Source organism: Rhinatrema bivittatum, chromosome 9 (assembly GCF_901001135.1).
Source record: "Rhinatrema bivittatum chromosome 9, aRhiBiv1.1, whole genome shotgun sequence".
NCBI classification, from domain to species: Eukaryota; Metazoa; Chordata; class Amphibia; order Gymnophiona; family Rhinatrematidae; genus Rhinatrema; species Rhinatrema bivittatum.
Window position 1 is genome coordinate 181,435,472 of NC_042623.1, and position 13,695 is coordinate 181,449,166.

At 49.7% G+C, this 13,695-nt stretch overlaps 1 protein-coding gene across 1 annotated transcript in view; it reads right to left on the bottom strand.

Annotated features, from left to right (window-relative positions):
* LOC115099603 (cytochrome P450 2J5-like) overlaps positions 1-13,695 on the bottom strand; it is a 71,555-nt gene that overhangs the window by 20,439 nt on the left and 37,421 nt on the right. Inside the window, exons 4-5 of the mRNA XM_029617336.1 lie at positions 3,426-3,586; positions 2,303-2,476 (exon numbers count right to left, since the gene is read on the bottom strand). Of these exons, the coding sequence (XP_029473196.1) occupies positions 2,303-2,476; positions 3,426-3,586 (335 nt within the window). The remainder of the gene's footprint in view (positions 1-2,302; positions 2,477-3,425; positions 3,587-13,695) is intronic.

Sequence of the window (13,695 nt, forward strand, 5' to 3'; positions counted from 1 at the left end):
CACTTCCAGGCAGTAAGGAGTCTTCTGAGCATTCAGGGACATAGGCCCTCGAGGAGCAAGTACCAGATCCCGTCTTACCAATCTGAAATCAAGAAGAGAGAGTGGGGCCCCCGAGGAGCGGGTACCCTAGGTAAGTTTGTGGAGGCAGAGCAGCAGAGAGAGAATTCCCCCCATGCTAACTCGATTCGTAGTTGCAAGCAAAGACCTTTTAAGTTGGAAGCGGATAACGTCACTACGGGGGACGCCCCCGAGGTTTGCGCCCTTGCCGGTACAAACTCTGGAGCGCGTGCCCTTACATCATCAGGAACATAGCGGATCCGAGGCATCAGGCCAGCCTGGGGATTCCGGGGAGAAGCGGCGAGGAGACGCCGCGGCAGCATCTGTCCATCAGGCCCGAAGGGAGTCGCCACCAAGGTAGAGAGGATGGAGCGAGGGCAAGAACAGGCACGAACGCAACACGGTGGGCAAAGGGCACTATTCATTACTTGGGCATTAATCTTTCAAATGACCCAGCAGCCCTGTATTCGCTAAATATCTCCCCTTTGTTGCGAAACTCTCGCAACCGGTTGCAAGCCTGGCAAAACCTACCGCTCTCCTTGGGAGGCTGTATTAATTTATTTATTTAAAATCTTTTCTATACCGCCGTACAGTTATATACCATCACAACGGTTTACAAGCAGGCACATAAATTAAAGAAGGTGAATGTGTTCGGTTACATTATGTCATAAAAAAAAACCTCTCAATTGCTTAGTGATGTAGGTCTTGACCATGTATACCTGTAGGTTACTTATTCACAGGTAAAATTCACATGTTCTGTGTATTACTATTAAGTTAGCTGTGAGGTAAACTTATTAAACTTTTATCATGCACATTTTGAGAATAGTGCTGTGTGCTGGTGCTCCAGCTTCAGCCCACTTCGCCTGCTGATGGTGGGGACCTGTAGGCCCTCACCTACGGGTTGCATCAACCTCACCGCAGCTCAAGGATCCACCTCCTACGCAACAGATATTCATTATTTATTCAGTTTGGAGATAACAAGATTCTTGTTTCTAATCAGGACTAGAATCCAGGCATACTATTTGATACCACTCTCTCATTTAAATCGCAAGTGAATGTCGTAGGACTTAAACTTTTTCTGTCCATTGGTTATTTCTGGACAGTTTTGTAGGCCTTGGTCATTCCCAGACTGGATTACTACAATACAGCACATACTGGCCTGCTGGAAGCAAGGATACATGCAGCTCAGGTGATGCAGAATGAATTTATCTCCCCAGTTCTGTTTAAACTGCATTGGCTACCGGAGATATCGAAGATAACATTTAAAATCCTCATTGTGATTCACAGGGTTTTCTACTCAAAGGCTCCAGTTAACATCAGCACATTGCTACAGATTTATACTCCCCTTTTCTCACAAGGCAAAAACCTACTGGAGATACACGTCTTTGTGTGAAATGAGAAATTGTACGTTTGCTATAGCAAACCCCAAAATGTGGAATGTTCTGCCTGACTCACTGACTTGAAGCATTTCCGAAAGAATGTTTTATTTAATGTACAAAAACCTTTAATAAAACAGTTGAAAACCTTACTGTTTGAACAGGCCTATCAGTAAGCTTTAATGGTCTTAATGTTTTATTTTATCTTTTTATTGTTTTACTGCATTTTAACTGTGAATATTTTATTGTTAGCCACCTAGGGCCATTGTGTTTTGGTTTTCTGATATAAATAAATAAACCTACCCATAATGAGGCATTTGCCATGTTGCAGGCTGACATTAATAGTTAGTACGCAGGTAAGGTGCTCGCATACTGATGAAGTCTGCTTTTGTGATTTGTAACGTCTTTTCTGTTTTCTCTTTATTTTATGTCTGGTGTTTGTGACTCATCCAAAATGTAACTTGGAGTGAGTAATAAATTATTTTCAAATTCTTCGCATTGATGTCTTATTACGATTCTGCAATTTCATCAAAAAATTAAATAAACGAAACTAGAGCAGGTGAATTTCCAAAAAGTTAGGCATTTAAATGTAAAATACTATCGTAGCAATTTTCAAAAATCATTTACCCACTTAATGTGGGTAAAACCTATTGACAGATCTGTGGCATATACTGTAGCAATTTTCAAAGGCCTATTTACATGTGTAAATGCTTTTGAAAATCAGGACAGAGATTTCCTTGGAGGACGTATGCCTTGGTGAAATAGTCGGATTGGAGAAGGGCTTTTGTCTCTTGTCGGGCTCTTCTACCACCGGTTCACCCTTCCTTCTTTGGTGACTACAAGAGAGGAGGACTAGACAGAGCACTCACTTTGGATATCTGAGCCAGATAGAAGTCAGTGAGATCTTTTGGTTCATCTGATGGGTTTTCCAGGTGGCTTCTTATCTCCTGTTTTACATAACTGCGTACATATTCTACATACACAAACACCTCCTGGTGCGGTCCCGGGACTCTGCGCATCAGCCTTGGAAAAGTATCGAACAGCTACGAGATGAAAGAGGGAGAATTGGTATGAGTTCTCACCACTGCTACAAGTTCAATGCTGCTCTGAAAGAAAAAAAAATCCCATTGTAATCAGCACTGCTAAAGGATAAAACATCAGGACTGGTCAGCTGCCTGAAATGCAGCCTCATATCATCATCATCATCATAACCGTCATCATCATTGTTCATTTCACACTTTTCCATCAATAGATCAGACATATGCAGCAAATAATGATGGCTAAAAGGAAGGCATGAACAGTAGAGGTAACAGCTTCATGCTCAGAATTTGAGGAGGCTGATTTTGCAAGGAGGTGACTAATTTTTACACTTAAACTGTGGATTAGCTTATATTGAAGAATGCTCTTTACTGCAGCTGCTAGCAGGATCCAGTTAGTACTAGCAGCAGACGAGCAATGGTGTCAGAAAGCCCCCCTCCAAATAATGGGAGTAGCAAGTTTTGTGATATTACCCACTGGTGCAAAACAGACACTCCCGGGGCAAGCAAAGAGCCTTCTTCATGATAAATGATATCGTATCCCAATTAGATCTTAAATTCATTGCCTGGCCACGATACTTTCAAGCAATGCTCCTAAATTCTGAGCCTCGGGTGCCCCTTCCAGCTACTGATTTCCAGTAACAAGTAGCACCAAACTGCTTTCTAATGGGTTAACAGAACGACCACCGTCACATTCTGTGTATTCACCTCCTGAAACAGAGCTAGCTTGGTTATGCACAGCAGCCGCTGTTATTCAGCTGGAAAACAGTACATGGAAAGCTTATCTGAGACCCGGCAGCTCGGCTCACAAATACATTACAGCACGAGGCCCGTTCCACGCCGCTGCCAAGTCCAGCCAGAGACTCCACCTAGGGCCAGGGATAGGGAATGCCGTGTGCTGCTGTAATGCCAAGAATTGTAACCTGATGGGGAGGAAGCAGTGAAGGCGGCTTACCCGGCCCCAGTGGGTGCCATTGAAAGAAACCACAAAATTGATGGCTTTTAGAAGGTGCTGGAAGTTTCTGTCCTCCGATGAGAAGCGACGCCCGAATACCAAGGCTCCAGTCACATTGGAGACTGCATGCCTAATAGGTACAGAGGGGTCCAGGGATCTTCCTGAGAACACAGAAGGTATCGGGAGGCAAATGACAATGTTAACTCAATTAAAAATGCATGGGGCGATTTTGAGTAAGTTGTTTAGCAACGACATACACAGGACTTGGACCCGAGTAAGTTTGGATGGATTATAAAACCGAAGCTACTTAAAATCTGCCTGGATACAAAATACTCTGTATTTTCACCCACATTCTGTGGGTATAGTTCACTGGGGAAAACTAAGCATGCATGCTGGGAAATCCCATTTATCCACACAGTTTTAGCCCCTGACCTATAACAAATTCCTCAAAGCGTGTACTTTTTGCAGCTCTAGCTGCATAACTTCCCAGATTAAGAACATAAGAAGTTGCCTTACTGGGTCAGACCAAGGGTCCATCAAGCCCAGCATCCTGTTTCCAACAGTGGCTAATCCAGATTACAAGTACCTAGCAAATACCCAAATATTAAATAGATCCCATGCTACTAAAGCAGTAATAAGCATTCCCTAAGTAAATTTGATTAATAGCAATTTATGGACTTTCTCTAGGAACTTACCTAAACCTTTTTTTTTTAACCCAGCTATGTTAACTGCCTTAACCACATCCTCTGGCAATGAATTCCAGAACTTAATTGTGCATTGAGTGAAAATGAATTTTTTTCCGATTTCTTTCAAACTTCATGGCTAAAACCCAAGTAACTCTTTTGCCCCCACAATGACCAACTGATATATTGAGAAGCATTAAAGCAGATGTCCCTCTCTCTCTCTTGGCCAAATCCTAAGTTTATCACATGCAGCAACCCTTTTCTTACCATAGAAAGCAGAGTTGCTTACCTGTAACAGGTGTTCTCTGAGGACAGCAGGATGTTAGTCCTCACACATGGGTGACATCATCAGATGGAACCCTGTCACGGAAAACTTATGTCAAATTTTCTAGAACTTTGACTAGGCACACTGAGCAAGCCCAGCATGTCCTATATCATGCGTCTATGCGGGGTCCCTCTTCAGTCTCTTAACATAGAATTATGATTAAAAATAAAAAATAGGAGAAACCAAATGTCACAGGGTGGCGGGTGGGTTTCGTGAGGACTAACATCCTGTTGTCCTTGGAGAACATCTGTTCTAGGTAAGCAACTCTGCTTTCTCCAAGGACAAGCAGGATGGTAGTCCTCATTAATGGGGGAATACCTAGCTACAGGCTGTTCCCCAACACAAAAGGGGACCAATAGATACCTAACCAGATGCCAACGGGCACAACAACACTGATGCTGTTGGTAACAGAGAGGGAGGCTGCCTGAACCCAAACAATGGGCCTTAGGATAGGAGAGTTGGATTCTACACCTCAAACAGGTTATGAAGGACAGACTGGCCGAACCTAATGTCTCATCTGCCATCCCTATCCAGACAGTAATGTGAAGCGAATGTGTAGAGAACTCCATGTCGCAGCCTTGCAGATCTCCTCCAAGGGAACTACTCGCGGAAGTGGGCCGCTGACGCTGCCATGGCTCTGACAGAATGAGCCTTGGCATGAGCCCCAAGATACATATCTGCCTGAGCATAACAGGAGATGAAATCTGCTAGTCAATTGGATATTGTCTGTTTGGCAATGGCAGCACCCAACCTATCCTTATCAAAAGAAACAAAAAGTTGGGTGGACTGTCTATGGGCTTCTGTCTGCTCCAGATCAAGTGACTGCAGAATCAACCTCTCAACATCCAGGCTGTGAGTGACAGGGCCTGGAGGTTGGGATGCCACTGCCTGCCCTGATCCTGCATGATGAGATCTGGGGAAATCCCCAGACTGATTGGTTTCTGGATGGACAACTCCCACAGGAGTGAAAACCAGACCTGACTCAGCCAATGAGAGGTTATGAGGATTATAATCTCTTTGTCCTCACGAAGCTTCAAGAGTCTTCACCACTAAGGAAATCGAAGGATATGCTTACAGAAGACCTTTGCCCCAATGATGGGCAAGGGCATCCAAGGCTGGTTTGCCAACTGACTTGTACATGAAGCAGAATCAAGGCACCTTCCTGATGCAGGGGAACAAAAACATATATATATATATTCCCCAGAAGTGGAATATCCGATTCGCTACCCCTTGATCCAGAGTCCACTCATGGGGTCTGAAGGCTTGACTCAGCCTGTCCGCTACCATTGTTCTCATCCTGACCAGATACCTGACCCTGAGCACCATCCTGTGGGACAGGGTCCACAACCAGATCTGGACCGCTTCCTGATACAGAAGGTATGATCTTGCATCTCCTTGTTTGTTGACATATCACATAGCTACCTAGTTGTCGGTCTGGGTCAGGACAGCTGATCTCTGAAAGCCCATAGAGCGTACCTGATTGCCCGAAGCTCCAGGAAGTTGATTTGACAAGAACATTCCTGAGTGGACCAAAGATCCTGGGTAAAGTCCATCAAGTTTTGTCTTCCTTTGTTTAATGTATTGCATCCTTTTGCAATGGTTATTGTTATAATGTAAACCGAGGTGATTTGTAACTTGTTACATGAACATAGGTATATAAAAGTGCCAAATAAATAAATAAATAAATCTACATGAGCTCCCCATCCCAGTGCATCCATAGTTATGAAAATGTGAGTGGGGAGACTCTGAAATGAGATCCCCTTTTCCAGATTGGAAAGCACCCGCCACAGGACAATAAGTCCCAGAGAGACGGGGTGACTTGGATGCAATCATGGAGGCTCTGAGTGGCCTGTGGCCACTCAGAGCCTCCAGGATTGCAGCCATATGGCCCAACAGCCTCAACATATGCCAGGCTGACACCTACTGGCTCTGAATATCTGCCACAATGGTCGCCACAGCCCTCTGGCGGGGCAGAAAGGTCTTGCCTGAGCAATGTCTAGCAGGGCTCCTATGAAGTCCAATTGAGGTGACAGGCTGAGATGGGACTTTGGGTAGTTAAGAACGAGCCCTAGTGACTCCAGCACCCAAATGGTCAAGCGCATGGACCTGATGGCCCCTGCTTGAGACGTGATCAGCCAATAATCCAGATACGGGAAGACATGCACTCCCAGTCCGTGAAGGTGTGCCGCCACCATGGCCTAGCATTTTGTGAAGACCTGTGGGGAGGACACAAGCCCAAACGGCAACACTCGGTACTGGAAGTGCTGTCTTCCCACCACATATTGGAAATACTTTTTGTGATGGGGAAGATCTTGATATGAGTGTATGCATCCTTTAGGTCAAGGGACCATAGCCAGTCCCCTTTTTGCAAAAGGGGGATCAAGGTGCCCAGGGAAACCATCTTGAACTTTTCTTTTTTTAGAAACTTGTTCAAGGACCTTAGGTCTAGGATGGGATGGAGTCCTCCTGTTCTCTTTGGAATCAGGAAGTACCTGGAGTAGAATCCTTGCCCTCTTTGCCCTGGTGGTACTAGCTCGACTGCTTGGTCGTTAAGAGGGAGGAGAGCTCTGCTTCTAGTACTACCTGATGTGCTATTGCTCCCCAATGTAGGCACGGAGGCCAATTTGGCAGGTAATCCAATAGATTCAATTGGTACCCATGTGGAATGATGGACAGAATTCACTGTCCAAAGTTAAACTTGTCCACTGGTTCGCAAAGAACCATAGCCTGTCCCCAACTGAAGGGTCCATTACCCTGGGTACAAGCAACTTGCTTATGCTCCCTATGGCCCAGTCAAAACCCTGTCCAAGATGTTGACTGAGGAACTGGCTGAAGTCTGGGGGATCTCTGCTTCCTGGTACAGCCACGGGAGCCCTGATGGAGTTGACAGGAGTGAGGAGGCAAGGGATAGTACTTCCTCTGGTGAAAGAGAATTCCTTGGCCCTGGTCTTGCTGGCCTCTTGGATGAGGAGAATGGGTCTGGAGTACTGGCGGAGAGTTCTTGGAGGGTCTCATGATGGTCCCGAAGTTGGGTCACAGCATCCTTCACCCGATCTCTGAAGAGATTTTCTCCAGTACATGGCACATCAGTGAGTCATTCTTATACATCTGGTCAGAGATCCGAAGCCTGCAGCCATCCATTCTGGTGGCGCCAATTCCCGCTGCAGAGACTCTCGATGCTGTTTCAAAAATATCCTAGGTTGCACGGACCCTTTTCTCTCCATCTGTCTTCTTCCCTCAAACACAGTCAGGCTCTCATTCTCACACGCTGTCTCTCTCACACCATATGCAGTCTCACACATACACAGCTCTCACTCTTACATGCTCTCTCTCATACATACATGCTGTCTCAATCTCAGACACACAGGCTCTCTCACTCCCACATACTGTCTTGCTCAAGCACAGGCTCTCACTGTCACATGCTGTCTCTCTCTCACACACAGAAGCTTTCACATGCTGTCTCTCCAAACATTCAGGCTCTCACTCTCACACACACATTCTCTCAACTCACTCTCATACACACACACACACACACTCTATAGGCCTTCTTCTCTCTCGCCTCCAGGGCTCCTCTTCGCAGCTCGCTGTGGGATGGGCTCTGCGGCGGCTCTGATCTTCTCGGACCTCCGTGACGTGAGATCCATGGTGGCCCTGCTACCGAGCCTCCTCCTCTTCTCAGGCCATGCGACGTGGGATTTGTAGCAGCCAATAAGCACTTTTCCTCTTCTGTACACAGTTGATGCTCCTCCTTCCTGCCCATGCAGCTCCAGCAACATTTTTCTTCTGGGGCCGCACAGGCGAGCACCTGCAGGTTTGGACGTGACCTTTTTTTTTTTCGGGCAATGGTGAGATGAGCTCCATCACAGCTTCGCTGATCTTCCTGCTATGTGCATTCGGCACACAGCAATAGCTCCCTGATCAGCTGCCAGTGGGATGAGGTCCACTGGCAACCACATGGGCCTCCATATCAGCCATCAGCACCCTCCCCCCCCCCTATGCCCCTGCGCCCTGGGGCATTGGCCCACCCATCCCCTTGGTGCACCACCACTGCAGGCGGAATTGACCATGAAAGGAAACTTACCCGAAATGTCGAAAGCCCTGACTAGGGACACTACGAAAAGGCACCAAGAGGGACCCAGTGACAGATCGAAGGAAAAACAAATATGAAACTGCGAAAAGGAAAAAGGTTTTCCACAAGTCTAAAATAACAGCTAAAATGAGCTCCATCAGACCACGAGTCTTACTGTTCCGTGGAAAAGAAGAGACCCCCACATGGACACGTGGTATAGGGCACGCTGGGCATGCTCCGTGTACCTAATCAGTTCTAGAAACTCTGACATAAGTTTTCCGTGTCGGGGCTCCATCTGATGTCACCCATGTGTGAGGACCACCATCCTGCTTGACCTCGGAGAAAAGATGAAATACCACTAAGGCAGTTTTGCTAAAATAGCCTGTTTGTAGAATAAAAATGTACTTCTTGTTAAATTAGCTTGGAACTGAGAAAAATAACTGGCAAACCCACAACTGTCGTCTTTCTCTGGTTTTTTTTTTTCATCCATTGTGTAAAAACCGAAAGCACCGAACTGGTGCTCCGGACCATAAGAAACGGAAGAGGAAATGAGAGAATGTAGGTCTGGCACCATTTTCTGTATTTTTTTCATTCTAAAATGGGATTATTTTATTAAAGGAAAATTAGTTTCTTACCTGATAATTTTCGTTCCTGTAGTACCAAGGATCAGTCCAGGACACCTGGGTTGTGACTCCGCACCAGTAGATGGAGACAGACTAAAACTTGTGGGCGGAGCCATATATGCCCCTGTGCCAGTCACAGCCCCTCAGTCTTACGTAATGTCAAAGTAGCATAGGACAGGTAAACTAACTACAGAAACTATCCCCAACGGGAGCCATGTCCAAAAACCCCCAACTGGAACAAAACTCTCAAAACGAGAAACAGCAACCTAACAACTCAACGAGCGGACTCTCCGATTCTTCAGAGCAGCTGGGGCGGGATCCTGGACTGATCCTTGGTACTACAGGAACGAAAATTATCAGGTAAGAAACTAATTTTCCTTTCCCTGTACGTACCAGGATCAGTCCAGGACACCTGGGATGTACCAGAGCTAACTTACCGAGGGTGGGAAGCAGAGAGTCCCGCACGGAGTACCCCCACTCCAAAACCCCCGGCAGTGTCTCGAACATCCAGCCGGTAATGACGTGTAAAGGTATGCAACGACTTCCAAGTAGCCGCCCTGCAAATCTCCTGGGGCGACACCTGAGAAGCCTCTGCCCAGGAAGCAGCGTGGGCACGGGTAGAATGTGCTCGGAGACCCTGCGGCATAGACTTTCCCCGTACTATGTACGCCGAACCAATGGCCTCCTTGAGCCAGCGTGCAATCGTAGCCCGGGAAGCCGGACCCCCACGCTTTGGGCCTGAGACCAAAAAGATGATCCGTAACTCGGAACGGATTGGTGACCTCTAGATAGCGAGGGACTGCCCTCCGGACATCCAACCTCCGCAACTCCTACATCTGTGGCAGCGACGCATCGTGAATGGGAAAAGCTGGAAGCTCAATGGACTGCTTCACGTGGAACGCCGAAACGTCCGTAAAGAGACTCCAGAATCCGAGATCCGAAGGAACGGCTCTCTACAGGACAGTGCCTGCAACTCTGAGACGCGACGCGCCGATGCAATTGCGACAAGGAAAACTACCTTTAACGTAAGATCCTTGAGAGTTGCCCGTTTAATGGGCTCGAAAGGAGACGAGCACAACGCAGAGAGTACCCAATCGAGATTCCATGACGGACAGGGGTGGCGCAATGGAGGACGAAGGTGTTTAGCCCCCCTGAGAAAACGCGCAACATCTGGATGCAGAGCCAGGGAACCCTTGTGCCCCTTGCCCCTCAGACACCCCAGAGCCGCCACCTGGACCCTAAGGGTACTGTACGATAAGCCTTTAGCCACGCCGGCCTGCAGAAACAAAAGCATATCGGATACGGGAGCCACGGTAGGAACCACATTGCGCTCCGTGCACCATTCGTCGAAGACTACCCAGACGCGAACATAAGTCATCGAGGTAGACTGCTTTCGGGCCCGCAACAACGTAGCGACTACCGCATCCGAATAACCTTTCCTCTGCAAGTGCTGCCTCTCAAAAGCCATGCCGCGAGCCAGAAGTGATCCGCATCCGCCGAACAAACGGGGCCTTGACGGAGGAGGCCCGGAAACCCCTGGAAGCGAAGGGAAGACGCTATCGACAACTGGAAGAGGTCTGCGAACCACGGTCGCCGCAGCCATTCTGGCGCTACCAAGATTACACTTGCCGGATGCAATTCGATGCGCCGAAGAATCTTGCCGATCATCGGCCACGGAGGGAACACGTACAACAGGACACTCGTCGGCCAAGGAAGGACCAACGCGTCGACGCCTTCGGCTCCTCTCTCTCTCCGACGGCTGTAAAACCTGGGCGCCTTGGCATTCTGCCAGGTAGCCATGAGGTCCATATGAGGCGTCCCCCGCTTTCGGCAAATGAGGTGAAAAGTCTCCGGCGCCAGCTCCCACTCTCCGGGATCCAGATGATGACGGCTGAGAAAATCCGCCTGAACGTTGTCGACCCCGGCAATGTGAGACGCTGCTAGGTCGCTGAGATTGCGCTCTGCCCAAGCTAGCAAGAGCTGCGCCTCCTCTGCCACGCCAGGACTTCTCGTTCCCCCCTGGCGATTAATGTAGGATACGGTGGTGGCATTGCCCGACAACACCCGAACCGCCTTTCCCCGTATCAGCGGCAGAAAGGACTGTAGAGCCAGACGCACCGCCCGGGTCCCCAGACGATTGATGGACCACTGAGTTTGGGTCGAGGGCCACCTGCCCTGCCCTGACCTGCCCAGGCAGACTGCTCCCCAGCCAGAGAGACTGGCGTCCATGGTTACCACCGTCCAGTTGGGCCCCAGGAGAGACACTCCGCCAGTCAAGTGGTCTGCTTGCGGAAGTGGTAGATGAAACTCCTCCGACACCGGCTTCCAACGGGAAAGCAACGCTGATTGCAAAGGACACAGATGAGCAAAAGCCCAAGGGACCAATGATAGAGTTGAAGCCATAGAACCCAAAACCGTCAGATAATCAGAGACCAGTGGTAGCCGAAGAGACAACAAGCGGCGAACCTGACACTGAAGCTTGCGAACTCTGTCCAGAGACAGGAACACTTTGCCCTTCCTGGTATCGAACAGGGCCCCCAGGTACTCCAGAGACTGAGTGGGATCTAGGTGGCTCTTGCTGAGGCTCACCACCCATCCCAGGGATCGCAAGAGAGCGACAACCCTGTTGACTGCCTGCCGGCACTGAGTCTCGGATTTGGCTCGAATCAGCCAATCGTCCAAGTAGGGGTGTACCAGCAACCCCTCTCTCCGAAGCTGAGCTGCGACCACCACCATCACCTTGGTGAATGTCCGGGGAGCCGTGGCCAGGCCGAAGAGAAGGGCTCGGAACTGATAATGTCGGCCCAGGATACATAACCTGAGGAACCGATGGTAGGACGGCTGGATGCCGATGTGAAGGTACGCCTCCGTGAGATCCAAGGATGCCAGGAATTCGCCGAGCCGGACTGAGGCAATTACCGACCGAATTGTCTCCATTTTGAAGCGTGGAATGCGAAGGCATCTGTTTACACCTTTCAGATCCAAAATTGGTCTTGCGGTGCCGTCCTTCTTTGACACGATGAAGTAAATGGAGTAACGGCCGAAGCCCTGCTGCCCTATGGGCACGGGGGAACTGCCCCTAAGGCTTGCAACCGTTGGAGGGTTCCCCTTACCGCTGCGCGCTTTATGGGGCACTTGCATGGCGACACCAGGAACTTGTCGAATGGGGTCCGTGCAAAATCTAACGCGTAACCTTGAATTATCACGTCGAGAACCCACTGGTCCGATGTTATTTGGGCCCATACCTCGGCAAACAACTGCAGCCGAGCTCCCACGTTTGGGACGAACGACCGCAGCTGCTGCGAGGGATGGACCGGCCTCATCTCATTGGGAGGATTTTGGACCCGCGCCTCCCTGGGCTCCTCCCTGACGGCCGAAACTTTTTCCTCGAAAGGACTGGGACCAAGAGGACGACCATGAGGGCCCCGAACGGTAAGAAGAGCCAGCGGCCCCCTGCGGACGGGATCTTCTGTCGCCGCGGAAGCGGGAACGGCCCGTGAAAGAAGACCGAGATCTAGACCGATCCTCCGGCAGCCTGAATGCCCTATTCTAACCAAGGGACAACATCAACTCATCCAACTCCTTGCCAAACAACAACTTTCCTTTGAACGGCAGGGCCCCTAGATGGGCCTTGGATGATCCGTCCGCCGCCCAGTTGCGAAGCCAGCGGAGCCGACGAGCCGACACCACCGAAACCATGGATCTAGCCGAGGTACCGAAGGAGATCATGGAGCGCATCAGCACTATAAGCAATCGCCGCCTTGAGCTGATCAGCTTGCCTGGCCTCCCCTTCCGAGAGACCTGCATTAGCCTTCAGATGCTGTGCCCAGCGCAGGCTGGCCCGCCAAGCGAAATTACTACAGATGGCTGCACGGACCCCTAAAGCGGACACCTCAAAAATTTTCTTTAGCTGTACCTCCAGCTTCCTGTCTTGGATATCCTTGAGAGCTGTGGCTCCCGTAACAGGAATCGTCGACCGCTTCGTTACGGCGGACACCGCCGAATCCACTTTCGGCAGACGGAGCAGTTCCAGCGCCTCCTCATGGCCTTGCTCACCTTGAGGCCCAGCTCCGGAGTGTCCCACTCCCGGAACAGGATGTCCGAGACCGTAAAGATGAACGGAAAAGCCACTGCGGGCCCCGTGAGGCCCAGTAGAACTGGGTCCATATTAGCTCCCTGTCTGGGCACCACCGCAGGCGCTTCCACTCCCAGCTCCTGGAGTATAGCCGGGATAAGCGGGGACAGTTCCTCCCTACGGAACAAGCGAACCACCTTAGGGCCGTCCCCCTCGACGGCAGGATTTCCTTTTCCCCCTGCTGGTTGAGACGGACCTTCATCCGGCGCACCATCAGCCCCCCCCAGAGGCTCCTCGGCCGGGTCATCCTCTCCCTGGGAGGAAGAGCTTGAGTCCGTGTCCTGCGGAACACCCCGCAAGGGACGGCTTCGCCGTATGGCGCCCCCATCAGGGCCCGTGATAGATTTCCTCTTCCGGGATCTGGTGGATCTGCCAGATCCCTTCGCTGCACCTGTCTTCCCGGATTTACTGCGGCGCTTGCATTTTAAAAACTTA